This window comes from Anser cygnoides, chromosome 2, assembly GCF_040182565.1.
Source record: "Anser cygnoides isolate HZ-2024a breed goose chromosome 2, Taihu_goose_T2T_genome, whole genome shotgun sequence".
NCBI classification, from domain to species: domain Eukaryota; kingdom Metazoa; phylum Chordata; class Aves; order Anseriformes; family Anatidae; genus Anser; species Anser cygnoides.
In genome coordinates this window covers 145,248,801-145,271,140 of record NC_089874.1, presented here as the reverse complement: position 1 = coordinate 145,271,140, position 22,340 = coordinate 145,248,801, and the positions used below count along the sequence as shown (strand labels likewise).

At 40.5% G+C, this 22,340-nt stretch overlaps 2 protein-coding genes across 5 annotated transcripts in view; one reads left to right on the top strand and one right to left on the bottom strand.

The window, feature by feature from the left end:
* Window positions 1–5,619: 5,619 nt before the first annotated feature.
* Window positions 5,620–11,831, bottom strand: ENY2 (ENY2 transcription and export complex 2 subunit). Of its 2 annotated transcripts, none has more exons than XM_048068746.2 (5): window positions 11,678–11,831; window positions 11,310–11,391; window positions 9,277–9,347; window positions 7,312–7,386; window positions 5,620–5,872 (listed from the first exon to the last, which is right to left on the bottom strand). In XM_048068746.2, exons 2-5 carry the CDS (start codon window positions 11,375–11,377, stop codon window positions 5,796–5,798), a joined length of 291 nt encoding a protein of 96 aa, XP_047924703.1. In that variant the 5' UTR covers window positions 11,378–11,391; window positions 11,678–11,831; the 3' UTR covers window positions 5,620–5,795. The 2 variants fall into 2 exon arrangements, with proteins under 2 accessions (XP_047924703.1, XP_066846765.1); XM_066990664.1 differs by having other exon boundaries at window positions 11,739–11,762.
* A 64-nt stretch (window positions 11,832–11,895) lies between these two features.
* NUDCD1 (NudC domain containing 1) overlaps window positions 11,896–22,340 on the top strand; it is a 36,839-nt gene continuing 26,394 nt past the window's right edge. The window contains exons 1-3 of one of the 3 annotated variants that reach the window (XM_048068744.2): window positions 11,927–12,055; window positions 14,652–14,738; window positions 20,168–20,322. In XM_048068744.2, coding sequence (XP_047924701.1) covers window positions 20,215–20,322 — 108 coding nt within the window. In that variant the 5' untranslated portion in view covers window positions 11,927–12,055; window positions 14,652–14,738; window positions 20,168–20,214. Of the gene's footprint in view, window positions 12,056–14,651; window positions 14,739–17,546; window positions 17,564–20,167; window positions 20,323–22,340 lie in introns of those variants that run through there. The other 2 variants (XM_048068743.2, XM_048068745.2) reach the window with 2 other exon arrangements.

The following is a 22,340-nucleotide window of genomic DNA, read 5'->3' as shown; positions in this document are numbered from 1 at the left end:
TTCTTGGGGAGAGCAGTTAGGAAAGCAAAATATTTTAATTCTAGGGTTTGGGTTTGGGTTTTGGTTTGGGGGGGCGGTTCATGAAGGTGTTCTTTTTTTCTTCATACTTCAACATTTGGTATAAGAATTTGTACCTATTGATCAGATGCAAGTTTCTCTTCTTTTTATAAAAAATGAAACAATATTTTACTGTAATAGTAAGGAAGAGAGAATTTTACACTTTGCATACACTGGAATAGATTCATTATGACACTGGATAGTGGCAGATTATGGAAATGGGGATTTTTCCTCATGAAAATGCTGGGAAAAGTTTATGCCCTCTGCCAGATGTAATTGCATCTTTTCAATAAGAATTATTCTAGAGCTGGGGAAAGAAGTTAGCAGAAAAAAAATAATCATGAATCCTCCCTTTTCCCATTTTAAAACAAAACAATGCCATAAAAAGACCTGTGCTCATAGATCAGAAACTTCAAAACTCAGGTTCTTACCTGAGCACCAGCGTGCCAAGCCTAAGCAGCTGTTGGAAGTGTTGCGCTCCCAAAATCTGGCTAAAATCAAGGTGAGCTTCAGAAAAACTTCACTGTGTCAGTTAAATTTGAGTTGCGCTAACTAGTCCGCAGTTCTGGTGGTGGTGAGGAAACAAGTGGATTTGAATGTAACTGTGTGATCTCGTAGATGCAGGCTAGGGGAGACAGCAATCAAAGAGAGGAAAATAGGAAATGAAATAAATACATTTTTCAGTCTTTATCAAGTTTTTCTGTTTACCTCATGACAGTGAGGAAGTATTTTAAGCTATCTGTATCATTGCAGCAGTCAACGGCCAAAAACTAGGCATAGATAATACTTCTCTTTCTGATCTTTACTCAGTGGAGGGAGAAGAGACCTCTTCCATCCATTGACTATTTGCTTAACACCCTCTTGCAAAAAATATGTCAACTGGTATTTTGAAACCTAATCTGAACTACTCAAATATTAGCAATCTGATCTAGGATTGGGGCAGAAACTTATCTCAGAATGAAATGCGCTTGAAAAAGTTAACAAACAGGTTAGCTAGATGAGCGAATATTTCAATCTAAGTTAACAGAAAGATTTTGCAATGCCCAACTGCTACTGACAGTTCCGTTGTAGATTCCTAGGTCATTACATTCTACCCAATTACACCTGTATTGTGACTAACTAATTCTGCTTGTGTTCAGCTAGAGCAGTATTTCTCATTATGGAAACTGCAGTCCTTAGGATTCATTAAAGTCTGATCCTGGAAAGTGCTAGAAAATAACATTGGAGGTGCTGCTCAGCTTTTCCAGAACAGAAGAGTTGAAAAGTGAGGAAGACAAGTGAGTCTTGTCTACAAGTGAGCGAACTGCTCTGGACTTTAACTTTTTGGGGATACCTCTGTTTCTTTTGCAGGGAAGAATGAGTGTAAACATGGAATATTTCAGCTGGTTTTCCTTTCTCAGCTGAAAGAAACTGAGCTGCTGCTGGCCGCTCCAGGGAACACTCCTAGGTGAGTCCTGAACTTGCAGAAAGTTTGAGTAACTGTGGGCTAAAGCAGCTCTTCCAGAAAGGCATCTAGTATCCAGGAAAGCACTGAAAAATGAAAGCCCCACCATCTTTCTTCATAGTTTGTTCCAGTGATTAAGCAGTTGTAATTCTGCATATGCCATCTTCTTATTTTAAATTGGAATTTGTCTGACTTCTATTTCCATTTACTACCTTCTCTGTGAGATTAAAGTACCCTTTGTTTCGTATTTTCTCCCTATGGAGGTTCTGATACACCACAATGGTATTTTCTATTGGTTTTCTTTTCAACAAACTAATACTGGAAGATGTAAAAAGCTTAACTAGCAGTGCATGCCCTCAATAATTCCCTTTTCCCTTCTCAGCACTCCATTTTTTCTACTTCCTTTCAAAAATGAGAATCGTACATCATGAGTGTCAGTCTCATCCATACAGCACACAAAGATAACGTGATGTGATGCTCATCTTTGCTCAAATGTATTGAAAGATCACACAGAAGCAGATGATGAGTTTTTCACTATGATTTCCAGTATCATTGCTTTCCAGGGAATTAAGTGCTGCTTTCGCCCTCTGCAGCTAGATGTAAAAACTCAGCACCGAGTCGAATTTGTATGCAGATACTTGAGCAGAGCCAGCCAGCGGAACAGGACAGGGTGCTCTGCCCTTGTCAGCACTCCCCGACAGGTGTGCCAACTGCAGATTTTATCAGCAGCAGCTTGATACTTTACCTCCAAATCAATAATTGAATGAATGAATAACCTCTCTCCTAGTAACTCCAACAAACAGAAATCAGCAGGGATTCCCTACAGGGACTTGTTTTTGTTATGATCTACTAGTAAATCACTTAATTACTTATAAGGTAAGCGTGAAGAACATTTTGAGAGTACAGTTCAGATGCAAAATGCCACAGTAAATGTGAAATACACTAAAGTGAGTCTAGACCTTTTCTTATCCCAAGCAGAATGCTGATTAACCTATTCATTACACTAAAGCAGTGAACTATAAATTATTTATGAGGAAAGGATTTTTTTTTCTTCCTCATTTTGGGCTCCAGTCATTGCAGATTTGTCTCTGTAGCCACAGCTGTTTCTTTCAGAAACTGAATAGCTGAGAAAAACAGGCCAAGTAGAAAACAACTCTGATTTCAATTGCAAATGTTTAGAAATTTAAAGAGAGACAACAGGTAAAAGCATTGCATTCCTCATTGCTGCAGTGAAAACTCAATCACTAAATAAGTTAGAGCCAAGCAGGAAGGTGCCGCAATCACTGCAATTAAACACATTCAGCTATGTGAAAGAAAGGACGAAGGCACAGGCTAAGCAGCGTGGAGCTGTCACCCCAAAGGATCTGCCGGAAAGATCATTCTTAGCTGTCTAGTCCTGGGTGCTGCCAAAAACCTTGGTAAGGAACAGATACATTTCATGACACTGGAAATGCAGAAATTTGGGGGTAAAGAAGTTAACATATCTGTCTGTGTGTGTTATAGGCACAGAATCTTCAGCAGTGCAGGACATCTTATTTTTCAGTGAGTAAAAAAAAAAAATACAAAAAAAAACAAAAACACACATCAGGACAATAATTTTCTGTCTGAATCCTGAATGTTACCAACTGTTTTCAATATTCAACCAAATGAGTAGAAACAGATTGTGCATACAACAGTTTGCAAAACAAAGCCATCCTGTGCATCTGAGAATGAAACCTGCAATTAAAACAAAAACGGGAGGTCACTAAGGGGGGCTATTTATTTCTCAAGAAAACATCTCCCATTATCAATAGCAACCTAAACCTAACCTCATTCTTTGAAGGTCTATCAAGAAGGTATCTGACCAGTCCACTCTGGTGTGTTTTGGATTTGTACATGCAGTCAAACATGCTTTTTACCTAGGTAAGCCATAGAGGCTGCACTGTCCTGATGAACAGACCTCACTGCCGCTCTCAGTTTTGGCACCCGACAGCAGCCCCGGGGCCACCCTGAGATGAGCTGTTGATGTGTGTCTGGTCGGCAGCACTTCTCTCTTCTTCCTTCTGAATGCTCTTACATTTAAAGCCAGTCTGGGCAAAACATTACAACTTATTTTTGGAAGCATGTGAGAGAGTTATTTGTCCAGCTTTTAAGTTCAGATTGGTCAGCACAATTTTCTGAAAATTCATAGGGCGCTCAGTCTTTATTCTCTGCCAAGCGTGAGCTGCTTACAGAAGAGAACTACAGAGCACTCACAGCAGCTTACTGATGTATTTACAGAACTGCCATGTTCTAGATGAAATCTCAAATGGTTATTAATCAGACAACAAGCCTTACACAGTTGGGTAGATGAATACTTTAAGTCTGGCTCTCTCCCACTGCTGGAGATGTAAAATGAGGGAAATCAGTGGAAGCTCTGGAGCAAGTTCGAGACACACTACAGCCATTCATCAAGCAAAGACCTGTAAAGTCATGCGGAAAATATTGCAGAGCATCAGGAAAGACCTCCAAGAACAAGAGAGTAAGAATATGGAAGATATTTTACAGCCTTGCCATATATTAAACAGACACTTAGGTAGCCTGCATTCTGCTGGATTATGTAGAGAAACATTCTGTATTCTACCAGTTACCCTTGGGTAAATCAAACCTAGAATGAAAAGCTCAGAATGAATGTCCATAGATGCAATTCAAACAGAACACACTCATTGCAAATAAGCTTTTTACCAAATAAGTCCATGGACCTTTAAATAGAAGAAAGAATTTTCTTCTTTCCAGCATCTACCATTATTTAATAGTGTAGAGACAACAACCTACAGCAAGTATAATCAAGCTGGCATGATTTAAAGCAGCACAGCCCAGGGGCTTGAAAGGAGCATCTGTATCATGCAGCAGATCCCTGATCTTGGCTCATGCCACGCTCCAGTCTTGGCAGGAACGTGGTTTCATATGGAGAAAAGGCGTTTGTGGTCAGATAGATCTTGTCTCACTGAGCATCAGTATCGCCTAGCCCATACCGATTTGTGTCTAGCGCCATACTTAACCTGCAGTTTCTGGTCGATGCTGCTCTCCTGTTCACCAGTTGGTAGCTGGAGCAGGTAATTTCACTGAACACTCACACTCCAGCATTGACTGAGCCCAAACTGGGGACGCGGGTGCCACCTCCTGGGCTTCTCCTGCAACCTCTCCTCGCCAATCACTCGGAAAGAGAGGCAAAAACCCCTCTGCAAGAAGCACACTCGTCTAAGCAACTGCATGTCTAAGTAACAGCGCTGTGTGACAGCTTTCTGAGTATTCTAATCAGGAGTATCAAGATTTAGGATCAGTCAATTCATTTTTCATCGTAGCCAAGTCAGTAGCATGCAATCGCTGTTTCTGCTTATGCTTTTCTACAATTCATAACCTGTTAAGACACTTACCTCACGTTGAGGTTCCCTAGAAATAAACATTCTCACTTCAAAGCCACTTTCCAGATCCTCTATTCATTATTCTTTCCATTATTTATAGACTTGGCTGATGCTGCAGTTGCAGATATAATAGTTTAAAATCTATCATCTTGAGGCTTATGTTGCCATATTATTGTATCGCACTTAAATTTCAAAAGGCCCAAACATCCACAAAATTCCGTTACCAGTGATGTGGGCAAAGCTAGACGACATTTTTGTTGATCAGAATAGTGACTCTTTCTAATTGAAGTAAATGGGAGAAGAATTACTGATGAAAGATACAGTTGCCTTTGTTTGAATAATTCAACCTTTGACCAGTTACTGAGGGTTTGCAACACAAGTTAGAGACTTCTAACCACTCGCTCCCCAGCAACAAAGCACTACAGAGGAAGGGCACCAGGAGCTTCATACAGGCTTTTAATTTCTTCAACCTATCAGGGTACTTAGGGAAAATGAGAAAGACTATGCTCAGTAGTATGTCATATTCCGCCTTCCACCAAATTCTTTCCCTTCTGCATTTCTAGTTAACATACTTGTTGGTGGTTTTTTTTGTTTGTTTTGTTGTGTGTGTGTATGTGAGAAGAATCTGAACAGCTCAACACAACCGTATAGAATTGGATTATTAAAAACCAAAAAAACATTGAAATAGATGATACCATGTTACAGTATATTGATAAAGAGCCATAGAACCACAAGTCCACGTTTTTTTTTTTTTATTAAAATAACACCAAGAAATTGATGCAGTGCAAGGAAATTTCAACTCACACATAAAAAAAATGAATTTCAATCATTAAGCATGGAAACTGCGTTCCAATCCTGACACGACCGACATGATGCAGAAACAAATACTGTATCCAAGACGACTGCTGAAGTTAAAGGTTGGCATGCTGGGCGAGGAAGGTTCTTATTCTTTGTAAGAGTTCTTTCTTCACACTGTCTGGTACCAAGGCTGAAACACATAAAGCAAGAAGTGAAAAAGACAAAAGGGAAAATATGCTAATACCAAGCAGGTTTCTGCATGACCATAGTCGAGAAAATTGGAGAATTTGAGCAAAATGATTATTCAACAGTAAAAAGGATATAATGACCAGAAACTGCTTTGATCATCCTGGGTACTTCTTTCATTCACAAATTTAAGAGCAAAGATCTCAGCCATGATGACTGAGTGAAGGTATTAAGCACGTTATTTTGAATATCTACTTTTTAAGACTGAATGAAGTTTCACCCATTAACACCAAAGCTTATTAGAGAGTCCAAGAAAAACTATATAAACAAACATGTTTCCTGGATCTACGTCCCAGTGGAGGCTGGTGATGACTATTTGCTGTTAGCTGGTGTCCCTCAGGGGTCTGTCCTGGGACCAGTATTGATTAATATCTATCAGTGACATAGACAGTGGGATTGAGTGCACCCTCAGCAACTTTGCAGATGACACCAAGCTGAGTGGTGCAGCTGATCCACCAGAAGGAAGGGATGCCATCCAAAGGGACCTGGGCAAACTTGAGAATTGGGCCCATGAGAGACTAATGAGGTTCAACAAGGCCAAGTGCAAGGTACTGCACCTGGCTCAGGGCAATCCCAGACATAGCACAGACTGGGAGAAGAACTCATTGAGAGTTCTCATTGCAGCCTTTCAGAACTTAAACGGGACTTACACAAAAGACGAAGAGTGACTTACATTTACATAGGCAGATAGGGATAGCACAAGGGGGAATGGCTTTTAACTAAAAGAGGGGAGATTTAGATTAGATGTTACGAGAAAATTCTTTACTACGAGGGTGGTGAGACACTGGAACAGGTTGCCTTATGAAGTTGTGGATCCCCCATCTCTGGGGGTGTTCAAGGTCAAGATGGATGGGCTTTTGGGAAACCTGATCTAGTTGAAGGTGGCAGGGGGTTGGAACTAGATGATCTTTCAAGTCCCTTCCACCCTAGGCCGTTTGATGATTCCATGAAAAAAGACTGCCTTGTTTCTTTACAAGATTCCATTTGTTCTATATTTATATGCTCTGTTCTTTGCTCTCCCTACTTTCCTTTATGTTAGAACTGTTAATCCACATTTTACATCTAAGAGAGAAATTAATTTTAAAATATTTCTGCCTCATGCCCAAAGTTTTGTTGGGAGCATCAAACCAATCATAAAGATGAATACAGACTCATGACTAAATAACAATCTGCAGAAGCAGCATAAACACACAGCTCTTTACAGATTTTGAGTGGCTATTACCTCATACCCATTTATTATATGTCTTATTCATAGTTAATATCAATATATTAACATTTTTCTGTGCATCCAACCTAGACAAGTTCATAGTTTCAAAATATTCTTGCAATACAGGTAGGTATGTTCATTAACGTATTATCACATCCATTTTTGTATTTTCTTACCTCTACCTTTGGGAGTGATTTCTGCCACCAGGTCGTCAACGGTGACATGCTCTAATCCTTTTTCTTTGATGACATCTGGGGAAGACCAAGACAGACATTTGAAGTCTTAATTCTTTCAGTAGAAGACAAAACCTCTGTCAATGATTAAGATACAAAACCTGCAGGCATCGGAGAAGCCTACAGATTCTGATCTAGATGCACTACCTACTGCATTGCTCAGTGAATTTAGTCTCCAATTTGTGCCATAGGCTTCAGGATGGAAACTTACTACTACTGATGTATCTCAGTCAGCTCATAGTTTAAAATCAAATATCAGAAAGTTTATCTGAGCATTACCAGATGATGTGCATATTACTGGAGCATTTTGTAGTTTGCAAGCTAGCCTAAACATCTCTTCAAAATCATTATTTACATAATAGCGAGAAAAAGATGCAACTGGAAGAAGATTTTTACTGCACAGAGGCAGTAAACACAACTCTTCCTAAGTAGATTAAGCAACATAGCTCTATAAACTCCAGCACAGTAAAAAAGCAAGTTTGAAAGGTATAAATCTACCGCAAAATAAAAGCGGTGCTTAAGATATCCCATATACTTACCTGCATTTTAACAAATTGCCTACTTATACTGCCCATAAGGCTTCTGAAAAAATGCAAAGTCAATGCTGAAAAGCCTCAATTCAGAAGCATAAACCCAACTTATTTTGTTTAAACATATATGTTTTAACTGTATGTCAGTACATATAAGAATTGGGGAGTCCTAGTCTCCAAGGTACCAAATATGTTTTCTGAATTGACAACGCAGGAACTATTTGTCAACTAATTTTTGGGGTTAAATTCCTGTAGAAATTTATCTTGGATTGCTCAATTATTGGCCCTTATCCACAAGGGTGAGAGGTTGTGGATGCCCCCTCCCTGAAAGTATTCCAGGCCAGGTTGGACGGGACTTTGAGCAACCTGGTCTGGTGGGAGGTTCCCCTGCCTGTGGCAGGGGGGTTGGAACTGGATTGTCTTTAAGGTCACTTCCAACCCAAACCATTCCATGATCTAGATCAAGCTACCAAAACAAACAAAAACCCTCTGTCTCTTCTGTTGGAGGTTATTATGCCCTTAGTAAGGACAACTGAACTTATGTTTGCCTTCTCAGCAGCTGCAGTTACAGTTCAAAATACAAACGTAAATTCAACAATTCCAAATAACTTTACTACAGCAGATTATAAAATGTATAGTCAAAAAGGCAGATATACATTCCCTTTATTAACTGTACTATTGAAATGGGTAATCTCTGGCAGTGGCATCAGGCAGACAGTCATTTCAGCCTTCTCTGCGAATTCATCTATGAAAACAATGTCATCCATAGCCCCATAAAAACTTTGATTGATAGACTAAAATAAAAGCCCAAAGGATGTTATTTACACTAAGCAAATTTGATCATATAATAATACTTCTGGAGGCTGAAATACTATTTATAAAATAACAGTTTCATACAAGTCAGTAAATTGTAGTAACGATAGTTAATTCAACACTAGAAACGTGGGTATATAGAGGTTCATCAGCTTGTTTTCTCTCAGTTAGGCAGGTGATCTTATTGTCACAAACTGTATTCAAAAGTAGTAAAAATTCATGTTTTTCTCTCCTGTATGCAAGTGACACAATTCTTCTATATTAAGTTGTGTAAGAATTCATCTTTCTCAACACAAAAAGCCGTATGGTCATGAATATTTAAGGAACCAATCCCAATACTTTTCTCAGGAGCTTACTGAGTTTCAGATCAGAGAAGTTTCAAGATTTTTTTTTGGCAAAGATTGCAAGATGCTTTCTTGCACATGAAAACAACTGCCAGGGACATTTTCGCTTCCCTAAATACAATTTAAATTGACTGTTAGACAGTACAAGTTTTCATATGGGACCTTTATTTGGCCACAACCTCAGTTGACTACAAAGGATTATTTATTTGACCACCAATTACCTTTGCAATGTGCCTTCAACTGATCCTTCCAGCCACATTCAATTAACTTGGCTCTCAGCAAATCTTTAAGGCTATTAAGACAATAAACAAACTTATTAGGAACAGCAAACATTCCCAGCAAGCTCAAATATGCTTCAGCACGAAAAGTAAGCCCATGGCTACTACTCATAGCAGAATTTCCAGACCAGCAACAGAAATAGCTGAATGGCATGTGAATCCCATCCTGATTGAGTACCAATTTCAGTGTACAATGTTTGGACTAGGTGAAGGAGTTGGCTCAGAAGCTAATTCAATCTTTCTTAAGGTAGCACTGATGCTGCAGCCACAGAAAAGAGGTAGAAGCCCATGAGTCACATGAACTACCTGAGACTATTCTGTTCCAAATGTATGCTGACATTCAAAGCTGGAATATTTAGTTTGAAACAAGGCTTTCAACATAAATAAAGCCTTCTCCCCTCCTTTCTGAAACAAGAATTTGGTGCTACTTTTGGCTTCAGCTGTCTCCCCAGTTATGCTTTGTTTTGGGTATGTTTACTTTGTTTTGGGTGAAGAATAAGGGGAAGGAATCTTACATCTTGTAGTAGCATAGTAAGAATAAAAGAAATTTCGATGTATATAATGCAATTGCAGAAGTAGCATCTGCTTCTTTTATTTGAGAAAAGTGTTTTGGCACTTCAAATTCAAATTGGAACTGAGAAACCTGACCAATTAAACAACAGAAATCTACTTGTTATATATATATATATAAGGAATCTTTTCTACTTAATTTTATCAATTAAACTAAAACAAGCCCTGTACTGCTTCCTAAGTGTGGCTAGGAACTATATGAGTAAGAAACAATGATACACTTACTACATATATTGAAAGAGAATACTGAAGGGAAACTAAACAAGTGAAGGTTATTAATGAAAAACAGAAGATGTGAAAATGAAAGTAATAACTTCACCTTTTATTTCATCAACTAGCAAGCTGTCTTACCTTGTACCATCCTAAACTACCCTAGCAAAGCTCTTTTTTTCTGAATAAATAGACTGCAGCAAGAAGCTGAACTTGGTACTTCTAATCCTTTTTACTCCATGAATTGTGTAGAGGGAATGCAAACTGCTAAGAAAAAGCAAAATAACAATACAGGTGAAATTCACTGCTTTTGGGTATTTCTTAAGTCAAGAAATCTGAGTGCATTGTCTCTGGTCAAGTTTGTTGACAACACAGCTTTTGACATTCCATCAAAACTCTGCTTACTCTTTTCCTAGAATAAAATTGGTCCCAGCACCATCTCAAGAAAGGGGCTGGTCACAGCCAGGTGGGAAGGAGAGCACAGGCACCGTGTCAGTCTACACGAGGTTACGGTAGGTACGTGGCTGTGTAATGAATGACCTAGGAAAAAGGCTCCTTCTTATACAGGCCTAGACAATGAAGGAAATTGAGCTTTCGGGGTATGGTGTTACACCTACGCTGAAGTGAGGCGTGGAACATTAAAAGCATGCTGATGTTGCATGAATACAATGGAAACAGAACAGAGTGAGGAGACAACAAAAGGCTGAAAACCAGCTGCCACAATACACCGCATAGTTTACTTGTTGGCCTTTATTGGGCTCTGTATTATGAATTCTACGGGTGCTGTTTTATTCTACTATATATTTCTTTCCCTGGCAAAGGAAGACATAGGAACACAGAAGAAGACTCCACAAGCAGAAAAGAAAGGGTTGTCTCATAGTCTTTATCAGGAAATAAAAAGATTTTACTGCAAAAAAATGTATATTAACAAGTTGTGCATGAGCCAAGAGTTCTCCAACACAACCTACTGGACAAAGAAGCTTTGGAGTTCTCAGGCCAGCCACCCCATCCTTTATTTGAAGGGTAAAATTAGAACAGCATTCAGACGATAATGTTTTTATATAGCTTTACATACTAGATAAGACCTTCACATTGAGCCATTTAAAAAAATTGGCATTTTCTTGGTGTCCTGACTGAGGCACTGCTCACGCTTGGCAGTGCTTGAAGCCTGGCAGCAGCACCCAACGCCCACTTACCGCTCCCGCTCCCCCGTTTCTATCAGCTTCTGGTTGATGGTGGCTCTCATCTGGGCGTCCTTATTCATCTTGCAAAGCTGACCTACGAGGGGAAGAAGAAAGTTACGAGGCCACCGACAGGAACAGGGCTGAAAGAAGACACCAGAGAAGCTGTGGGCGCCCCATCCCTGAGGTACCCAAGGCCAGGCTGGATGGGGCTGGGGGCACCCTGGGCTGGCAGGAGGCGTCCCTGCCCATGGCAGGGCTGGAATTAGGGTTCAGGTCCCTTCCCACCAGGCCGTTGCGTGGCTCCACGCCCTCCCCCTGCCACCGCTCGCCCCGCGCCCCCCAGCTCCCCCCTCAGCCCTGCCGCATCCCCCCCACCCCACCTCCCCGGGCCGAGCCGAGCCGAGCCGAGCCGGGCCGGGCCGAGCCGAGCCGGGCGCTCACAACCCGCTCCCTCCTCGCAATGCCCGCCGGGAAATGTAGTTGGTGTGACCGCGCCGGGCTGGGCGCCCGCAGCTCCCAGCGTGCTCTAGGACCGAGGGCTCCTCCCGGCGGCGGCTTTTGGGGCGGAACTACAGCTCCCAGCGTGCCCCGCGGCGGCGGCGTTGGCGGGCGGTGCTGAGGGGCCCCGCGCAGCCCCGACATGGCGGCCGCCACCAGCTGCTCGCTGCGCGCCAAGCGGCTGCTGCTGGAGCCCCGCTTCGAGGGCTACAAGCTGTCCCTGGAGCCGCTGGCCTGCTACCGCCTCGGGCTGGCCGACGGTGAGCGGCAGCGCTGCGGGCGGGCATCCCTTCCCCTCCCCTCGCCTTCCCTCCCCTCCGCACTGTGACAGGGCCCCGGCATGGCGGCGGCCCCGGTCCCGCTCGCTTGGCGGACACGGAGCCTCCCAAACCCACTGGGGGCTGCGGGGAGGGCCGGTGGTGGGTGAGGCGGCTCGGGGCGGTGTGAGTCGGAGGGATCGGGGGTATTGCGTCCGGTTCTGGTTCAAGAAGGACAGGGAGCTGCTGGAGAGAGCCCAGCGCAGGGGCACGAGGGTGGTTAACGGAGTGGAGCATCTCCCTCACGGGGAGAGGCTGAGGGGGCTGGGTCTTGTAGTTTGGGGAGGAGGACACCGAGGGGTGACCTTATTAACATTTATAAATACTTAAAGGGTGACTGGCAGGAGAACAGAGCCAGGCTCTTCTCAGTGACATCCAATGACAGGACAAGGGGCAATGGGTGCAGTATAGCTGAACCTATATATAAGATGAAATGTCAGAAGGTTCTGCTTAAACGTGAGAAGAAACCTTTTCACAGTGAGGGTGACAGAGCACTGGAACAGGCTGCCCAGGGGCGCTGTGGATTCTCCTTCTCTGGAGACATTCAAAACCCACCTGGACGCGTTCCTCTGTGACCTGATCCGGGTGTTCCTGCTCTGGCAGGGGATTTGGACTAGATGGTCCTTCGAGGTCCATTCCAATCCCTAACATTCTGTGATTCAATTAGCGTAGTATTACACAATTTCCAGCAAACTGCTATTTTTCTTTGCTTGTTGTTCACAGGTGGATGTTCAGGCTGTTCACTCCACGCTCTGTTTTTTCTGCTAAGCGATATTAGCGTTTGAGGTGCTGCTCTGTTAGTGGGTTAATCACCTGAGTTCTCAAGTCACTGAGCAGTACATTAACACAGAGCCATGTGGGGTCTGGGTCCACATCCATACCCGTGCCCCCTGAAATCTCAGCATTCTAGCTTTATTGATGTGTGAAATTAGGGTCTGTTGTAAGCTAGATAAAGTAGCTGCTTTTTTTTTTCCTCTCTCTCTTTTTTTTTTTTATTAAAAGACCAGACAGCGATTATAGTATTTGGGCAAGCTGATCTATGTCTATATATGTACCAGACGATATACCTGTCTTCTGAGTTATCCGTTATTAAGCAATTCTGCTTTTACTTTTGTGTTGAGTACATTATATTAATAGCAGGGCAAAAGATGTGTTGTATATGAATTGTGTATCAAAGTATAAGGGAATGAAAGTTAGGCAATACTATATGTAGACCTATGACAGGACTGGAAAACTTAATGAGAGTGCCATTTTTGTTATGTAGCTTAGCATTTCCACTCTAAGACTTTACTGTAAGGTGGAGGTGCTGTCTTTTAAAACACCATCCAAACGTAAGACAGTGTGTGTGTGTGTTAGGAGCGTGCTACAGCTCTGTCAAAAGTAGCAACAACTAATGTAACGTAAGTACAACTTCTTAGTTTTCTGTCTTGGTTTTGAGATTAAAGTTTTGCAAAGCTGGTTTTTAAGATATTTTTGGACTGTCTCACTAAGATATGAATGTTCTTTTTGAACAAGTGAGGTGTTTCATGTAGGAATTAACTTGTCCATTTTAATTCTACGCAGCTTTATCCTTACTATGATGTTCTGTCAGTAAAAAGGTCAAGCAAGCTTTGTGGTTCTCAGATAAGTCTACTGCATACCTCTTCTAAACAGATGAGGATTACAGAATTTGATTAGAATATTTGGCTGATGTGAGTTCCTAACGGATCTCTTCACTGAGATATTTTCCATAATAGTTGCAGTAACCTGTGTGACAGAAGTCGGTGTGTCCGTGTTCTTTTCTTTATCTGCTTCCCACAGCACAAATACCCTGACTCATTTTCAGTCCAACTTATTTGGCTGTCCTACTAAATCATTAATACTAAATTGCCGTCATTAATCATTAATAATACATTCTGTTGTGTGCACATATATATAGCTATCGGTGTACTGGAGGGTAGAAAGCCATTTTCCTTCCCCCCCCCCCCCCCCCCCCCCCCCCCTTTAATTAGTAATCTGAAATCTAAACCAATCCAGGTCCTATATCTGTCTTCTAGATGTTTTGTTCATCTCTTTCAGCTTGTCCTTGGGCCATGCAGCTGGCTCTTTCTCCCTGTTGTTTTTTTCTGCTTACTTCAAGGCAGTTTTCTTATACTACAGAGGTGGCCTGTACCTGAACTTTGTATTTCCTGTTCTCTGTGGTCTCCATTTGTGTTACACTGAAGGCATCTTCCTGTAACTGGGCTTGCATGTTGGGCAGAAGTAATGGGTTGAGTTGTAGAGACCACGGGTGGCCTGTAGGCCCTGGCTTTTTCGAATCACTGCACAGGAAATTAACGCACAAATTAACGTTGTGTGAGAGGGCCAGGGAGTTTGCTTTTATTTCCTCGAATTGGGAGTGAATAATAAAAGATAACAGCTGAAGAAAATGTCAAATAATTAAGAACGCTGTCAGCATGACTAATTTATGATTTAATTTACATCTGTGCGCAAAAATGTGGCGGTAGAATCTGGAAGATTAATGGAAAAATGGATGCTGAATTTTGTCTTTGTTTTCCAGGAAACTGCTTCAGCTTGCCTCAAATGACCAGGGATTTGGAGTTCTGCCTGTGTGGCATCCCAAATTTTGTGGCAGTGAGATGAGCACGTAGGTTTCGGAGTACTTGGAATATGTGACAATAAATAGGTCTTGTTCTTAAGTAGAACTGAATTACCCCTGCTGTAGCTGACATATGTGCAATGTTATGACAAACTTGAGCATTAAACGTTACCTTCTTTGCTCATTAAAAGAAGTATTTTTTTTTATTTCTTTGCTCATAAAAAGAATGGCACATTTGTTGGTTTTTAAGTTGATCCGTTTTTGTGAATTTCACTGCCACCTTTACAATCAAATGAGAAAAAAACTTGGTGCGTGGAATCGATGCAGACTTGTACTCTTGGAACAGGTGGCCAGCAGCATGTGGTATGGCTGGGCACCTTGTAGTGTTGTCGTGCTCGTGGCTACAGCAAGCCTCAGTGTCTGACCATCGTGTCAAACTGAGTTGCAGGCAGACTGGCAGTGAATACTCTCAGGCTCTGGTTGCCATGAATGTGCTGGTCAGGTGTGCAGCTGAAGCTGAAAGAAATGTGAAAGCCCTGTTAATTTGTTGGATCTAATGGGAGAGGGCAATTTCAAAGTGAATTTCTTAAATATATGCTAACAGTGGGAAAGAATGGTGAAATTCTGTTACAGGATTTTCGCTTTTAAATACTGTGATCAGTTTGTTCTTTGTCTTCCTTACTGGCCACCCCTTCTGGCCTAGTTCATCTCAACTTTCACTGGCTGTTCTCTTTTCTCACCTCACCCTGGTAATATGTTTCAACTAGGAATGAGTCACGCAGTGGTATGCCTTTAATGCCCAACTCTTCATCCTAAATTTTGTATATTTTTCTCCTTATTCTCCTTAGTTTGTGTCCATAACTTTTATTCAGGTGCTACCCTTGCACTGAGTTTTGTAATGGCCTTCTTTTTCACTCTTCAGAAAAGGTGTTAATAAGGTACTGCCCTGCTCGCAGTCTGCTTAGACTAGAAGTTCTGTGCTTCAGTGAAAAGTAGTTCCCCATTCACTGCATTTCACTGGAAAGTACCTGCCCCTTAGTAATGCTACAAGGAAAAATGCATTTTTGTCTTCTTAAGAAGCCAAGGACAATGAGAGGTTTAAAACGTTTATAGAGATTTCCTTTTGCAGTATACTAGAAAACTGAAAAATTACATGTAGAAAGAAAAGCATCTTTTAAGTTATGTTTGGGAAATATTAAGAAAGTGCGAGGCATGACTTTTCAGGCTTTTGACAACTGTAGATCAGAAATCTAGGTTTAGATCTCAGGGACATGTAACTGTTCTTACATTGTACTTCAACTTGTTGAGACAGAGCTCACCTGTACATTATTTTTTTTTTCTGCTGTACAACTGCTGTTAATGAAAATGGCAACACCTCAATTTATAAGCTGACTTGTGCCCATTGTGAGAACCAAAGTGACACTTTGACATTTGCCTTGCTAGTTTTTGCAGCTTCTTCGGTTTTTATGTTCACTTTAGTGTGCAATAGAGCACGTACATTTCATACCTGTGTAAGCAATTTGATCTGACGAAAATACCTCCTGACATGATGCCTATAATGAAAGCATGCGTGTTTGCAGCAAGCTGTGTGTGTGTTAAACATTAAACGTGTGTGTTCTGACTCTTAGTATTTACTGCAGTAGACAAAGCAAGCCTTTTACTCAGCAACAACACAACGATGCTGCCATTAACAATAAAAACAGATTTTTTAATCTTAAAAGAAAAATAACTGATGCTGGGTTAGAAAGATCTCTGCATGCTGACCACTGATACTAGAAAATAAATTAATGGAGTATTTTCCACTAGTGTGAAGCATATATGAAATACTAAATTGCTTCCACTGGGTGGCACTGCAAAACAAAGAATGACATGGAAGCATGTAGCATTTGATGCCCCCAAAGAATATGTTAGTATAATTATTTTACATATTTTCCAGTATTTTAAAGTCATTGTGATATATTCAACAATGAACAGTGTGGATTTTTTATTTCACACATTTTCTTCACTTTTTTTCCAATTTTGCTTTATGGTGTTTGATGACAGATGCAAGACTCAAGTATTCAGATAAAGAATAAATCCTTGCTAGTGTTTTTTATTCAGAGGAGATGTTTTGCAGTGCAGAGGAATAATTATAAGGTGATTCCATTAGGTTAGGAACATCTTGCTTCTTTTGATTCTTACGAGTTGCTTTGTGTTAGTGCTTCTACTTTTAGGTAAATTAAGCCAAGATTATCATTAATATCTAATTAGTTTGGACATATTTTGAGTGAAATTACTTTTTTTAAGCATAGCGCTGGAAACATACAATGCTAGACAAGTGGTGTAATTTTCTTCATGCCAGCCCAAAGTGTCACACCTCCCTGCAGTTGTATAGTAATATTGAAAGCTGAGATTTAACGTATACATTCTGTACATTCTTTCTCATTACTGGTGTGACAATTTGAATCAATGTTCTTGGGTTTCAGCAGTGCAGATTTGTCTATCAGAAACTTGAGTAAGACTGTGTGTCATTCTGGGAATAGCTGTCATAAACTGCTGCTTGGTATTGAACCCCAAAGGCTGGAGCTACTGAACTAGTCTGTGTTCTAGATCCAGTTCCTTAGGGCTGTCTTTTTCCTATGTGACTGAATCATATGATGATCTGATTGAAATATTTATTTTCCCTTTATATTAGCTTCTATTTTGCCAGATTTTTTTTTTTTTTTAATTCTTAGTTTCTTCATTTTGTTCTTTCCTTTTGCACTCAGCTCTGTTGGCTTTCTCCTCACTTTTTCCAAGGACCATCAAGAAAAGTTGAACTTGGAAGGCCATAGAAAGGAAAGAATGTAACTTCATCCTAGTGTAAAATCTCCTATAAACTGCCTGAGCACATGGTATGTGATAGCAGATGGCATTTGTGTGCAGATTGCGCTTGATCACAGAATGAGTTTCAATTAATTAAGGGCAGGATAGTTGCTCTAATTATTTCTTCTTGGCGTAGGGATGTATACACAGGGTACATGCTGTGAGCATTTGGTAACTGTATTTGAAGCGTTACATGACAGTACAGTACACGCTTGATTTCCTGGTTTAAAATCACACATTGTATAGTTTCTGACTTGTATTTATGAAGAATTAATTACATAATGCATCTTAAGGGATTTGGATCTCATTTAACTGACGCCTTTATTCAGGGCTTGTCAGAACTGCAGCTGGAAAACTTCATCTTCTTTCAGCTTTTACAAAGCTTCTCACTTACCATCAGCTAATCAATGGTACATTGTTCCAAATTTTTTTTGAAAGTTACACATTTGTTTAGGAAGCTTCCAGTTTGGACTGTCTTCAACATTAGTGTATATTTTAGTTAAAATTCTGCCCATAGCAATGTGCTAAGGGGGGTGGAGGGGAGAAGCGGGGAAACATTTTCTGTAAAGTTCTTTACAAAGTGAGCCAATTTTAGTTTTTCTGCTAAACACGCTGAACGCTTTACATGCTTCAGCGTGTGAATTGTAATTTCAGAAGATCAGGAAATGGATCTACATAGAAAGTAGATGATACCTACTTGGCTTCACCGAAAATAATTGTCTTGGGTTAGGTTTGTTTTTGTCTTTAATTGTTTACAGAATATTCACGTCACCTCTCGTCGTGCTGGGAAAAATATCTCTGTGATAAAGCTTGATTGTCCAAACAGCTTTAAAACGCATTTTCAAAATGCAGCCTTTTAATTTCTTTTACTGTGTAATTTACGGTGAAATATTCTAATTAGTTAAAGTAGAAATCGGAATGGGTAACATCTTCCCCATTATGACGGGTATGTTTTCTTCCCGCTCCTTTTTTGCTATTCTGGCTCTTTGTGGAGGGCCGTGCTTCGTGGAACAGCAATCTATTAATTGCAGAGGTGCTGAAATCTCTCTGGCATGCTGGATGTGAATAACGATGTGAGCTGAGTGGAATTAATGCTGTCGGTTTGCAAATATCAGCAGTGATTAGGAAACTAATTTTAGGAAACGTCATTTTACAAACGTTTTATATGCTATGACTGGATTTTTTTTTTTTTTTAATCAAGCAGGATATCTTGCATGGTTTCCTATGAAAAGAATACTGCTTCTTCAGTAGGTTTTAAATAGATGCTAAAGAATAGTGTAAGAAATCATAGTGTAAAAAGTGTAAGATGAGGACTGCTGGATGGAGTTGTGAATGGTCCTTGCTATGGTAAAGAAACACTTTACCATAGCAACGATAAATTTACAATTGCCAGAAACACTGGCAATTTCTTTGGTCTGTTTCTGAGCAGAAAAGAAGAAAGTATGGAAGCTGGAAAAGTAGAAACTAGAATAACTATTGGGATGAGAAGGTCGCTTTGTTAGCCTTGAGGTGCTCTTCCCGTGCTGGGGGTTTGAAGCCATCTCATCAGGTTGACAGAGTTTCCTTCTCCTAACTTTCTGAAGGACTTTTCTTTGCTTATGCAGTGTGAGAGAAACTTCCCGCAGGGAAATGGAGGATCCTGGGCTGACTCTGGGGGTGGCTGAGTAGCTGCAATCTGTCTGAGACTATTTGAGAAGGATGGGCTAGACGCTTGCTGATGTCTTTGCTAGAACTTGAAGATTTTCTGCACTTGGATACAATGGGACCAGAGCTGTTCAGTTTCTGTATAGTCGTGGGATAGCAGGAAGGAGCTGCAGCTAGTTTAAACAACTTGTTTAGTCTTGCAAAGATAATTCCAGCTGAGATTACTCTCAGCTGAGGGGAGGTTTCTAGTTGGAAACATTTTGATCAAGGATGATTTAAAGTAGCACAATTCCTGTCCGGAAGGAGGCATTGTCATTAGTGAGCAGCCGTTCTTTGCAGCCTCCTTCAGACAAAACTTACACCGTAATTTTGGTGGTGGTATCCTGGAGATTTCTGAAGATTTCTTCAACCTCAGTGGAAGTGCTAGAAACATATTTTTTCAGTAATGACCATGTACTAATTCTGCTTTGTACTGTCCTAATCTTTTGCTTTGCAACTGTTGATAGCGTGGTTCAGAATTTGAGATTATAAAATTCACATAGGTGGATGGGTTTTATGTTCAGTGATTTCTTTGAGTTACAGTAGAGCAGAATTGTTTTACTTTACTGTAATACCACGTGTTCATCAAGAATGATTTTTCCTCTTTACAAGTAGACTTAAAAGTGAGTTTCACTTGGTTTCTTGCGTGTTTCCATGTTGTGAAGGTTATTGACAAATTGGAGAGGTCTCAACACATGTTGGAATAGGCAGTATGGGACACCTTGAGTGGTGGTAGTTGATCCATTATCACGGTGAGTGATTGTGGTGACCTTCGGTGTGGAAGGCTTGCTTTCCAAATTTATGGTGAAATTTTAAACTATGTCTACATAATGTATTTGTCTTCCAATAAACCAGGCCTGTGGGCTAAGGATGGACAAATTATTTTAAAATTCTTAATTTGAACTTTATTAAATTATAAATTTAAAAATATTGTTGTTCTTTTTTCTCAGCTGTAGCAGAAGTGAAACTCCGTGATGATCAATATACCCTTGACCACATGCGTGCTTTTGGCATGTATAATTACCTTCACCTTGACTCCTGGTCCCAGGATAATGTCTACTATGTTGATCAGTCTGGAAGGGTTATGAATTTGTCAGTGACTCTGGTAAGAACAAACTTCTTTTTAAAATAACTGAATTTGAAAAGGTAGGGGTAGAAAAATAAAGTAGAAAATAGGTCGAGGAGGATCTGGATGCAAAATCAGAGGGGAAGCTATTGCCAGAAAGAAGTAGATTTGACAAGAATGGTGTTTACCAGGGAGGATGAAGGGGTTTAAGTGAAATGTCTGACATCTTTCATTAACGGTACTTTACTAGCACTGCGCTGCGTTGATATTGCAGTCGTACGGCATCTTACTCCGTGATGGGGAAGGCAGACATATGGTGACAAGCTGAAGAAGAGAGCAGACGCTGCTTTTCCAGTTGCCAGCTGTTCTTCCTCTATTTTGTTTGATGTTTGTCTGTCTGCTAATTTGAAAATCCAATCGTTGTAGATATAATTCTAAACTGCACAGCTTCTTTCTCCCGTTATAAATGAAAGCGTGCATAGGCTAATAACTTGATCTGGGCATCACTTGTTGCAAGCAAAAAGATGCCAGTGGCTCTGGGTAAACTTGAAATAGAGTGTAAGCTAGACCAAGTCTGGAAAACATGACAGTTCTCTGTTCTTATACTGATGTTCTTACACAGTTGTAAGTTGTTTTCTATTTCTTTTGAGGCATTTTGATGCATAGATGTGCTAATTGCTACTGCAAAGCCATTCTTTATTCTGAAGGGGAAGGAACATGGATGTATGGACACTAGGTTTCTGGTATGTGCAGTTGTAGTACTTGTTTGTGAAGGAATAAGAGACTTACTGGTGGTAATTTTGCAGCTATCACAAGGTCTCCTTAGCTTTGAGTGTATAATTTAGAGTAAGATTGTATCTCTGATAATTATGACTTGTACCCCGTTGAGAAATAAAGGTGTGCTTACAGTTTTTCACTACAAAGTAGGGTTTTGTTTGGTTTTGTGATGACTTTGACTCAATCCTTCTGACTCATCAAGTATAGTTTCTTAAATGTTCATCTATGCAGAAAGGGAAGTAAGAAGTCCATAATTGTAGACACTTGTTAGCCAATTTAAATAACAATATTTCATTCATCACCAGTTATTTGGTTAACATTTTATGTTGAGAAAGCTCATAACATGTAGGTACTTCATTCTCATCCTAAGATGTGTTCTGGCACTAATTGATTCAGAGCTGCTGTTTGATTTTTTTTTTTTTTTTTAAAAAAAGCTAATTTTATATAACAAGTCAGTTGAGATCTGCTGTGGGTTTAATATAATTCTAGAAAATACAGCATGCATCACATTAGTACTCCCCTCCTTCGTACAGCTGTTCCTGTTCCATTCATGTACGTTGGCGTGGCAGCCTCTTCCAGTTTCTGTATTCTGACTTTTGGAATCACGTTAGTTGACATAAAGTTAAATAGATTGAGAGAGTGTCAAATAGAAGGTATCTTTGCATTAGTTAGGAGGAAGAGAACACATTTAACCTCTTGTTAATCAAATTACTCGTGGTAGCTGTATACTGCTGTGTTATTTAAAGTTTGTGGAGTCTGTTCATGTGGTTCTCTCTAGACTCTACAGAACAGTTTGCTTTGAGTCCTGGCCTAAGCTTACTTCCTTGCTGTAGTTGGCTATATGTAATTTTCACATTTGAAAAAATATCCATTGTCATGCTACCAAGGAGTTTGAGTGTAACTCTGTGGGACAAAAGAAAACACATGGTGCTGCCTGGTTTTTAAGAGAACGGGGCTTGTTCTGTGCAGGGTTCTAGGGGAAGAATGACAAGGTCAAGGCTAAGCTGAGAGAAATCCTGAAATGGTGGTTGTAGAGTTGCTGGGAAATACAGATCTCCGGAATATGGTAGGCTGAGAACTGGAGCTGCAAAATAGCTCCTTCACTTTTCAGAGAATGTACAAGCAGTTTGTGTGTTTGGCAGACTCTCATTGAGATAAAATAATCTGTGACTTTTTCCAAATCTTTGGAAATCATCTGGATTCCCAGCAGGAACATCCAAAAGAAAGAAGCTTATCAGGGAAAGCCTCCTGTGATCGGTGCCTTATCACAATCTCATTTT

Excerpts from the sequence above, each read along its gene's own strand:
- ENY2 (XM_048068746.2), bottom strand. The coding sequence starts at position 11,377 with ATGAATAAGGACGCCCAGATGAGAGCCACCATCAACCAGAAGCTGATA. Across the intron at positions 9,348-11,309 it reads GAAACGGGGGAGCGGGAGCG|CCTTAAAGATTTGCTGAGAG; the intron begins GTAAGTGGGCGT and ends TTGTCTTAATAG. Across the intron at positions 7,387-9,276 it reads GTTGAAGGCACATTGCAAAG|ATGTCATCAAAGAAAAAGGA; the intron begins GTAATTGGTGGT and ends GGTCTTCCCCAG.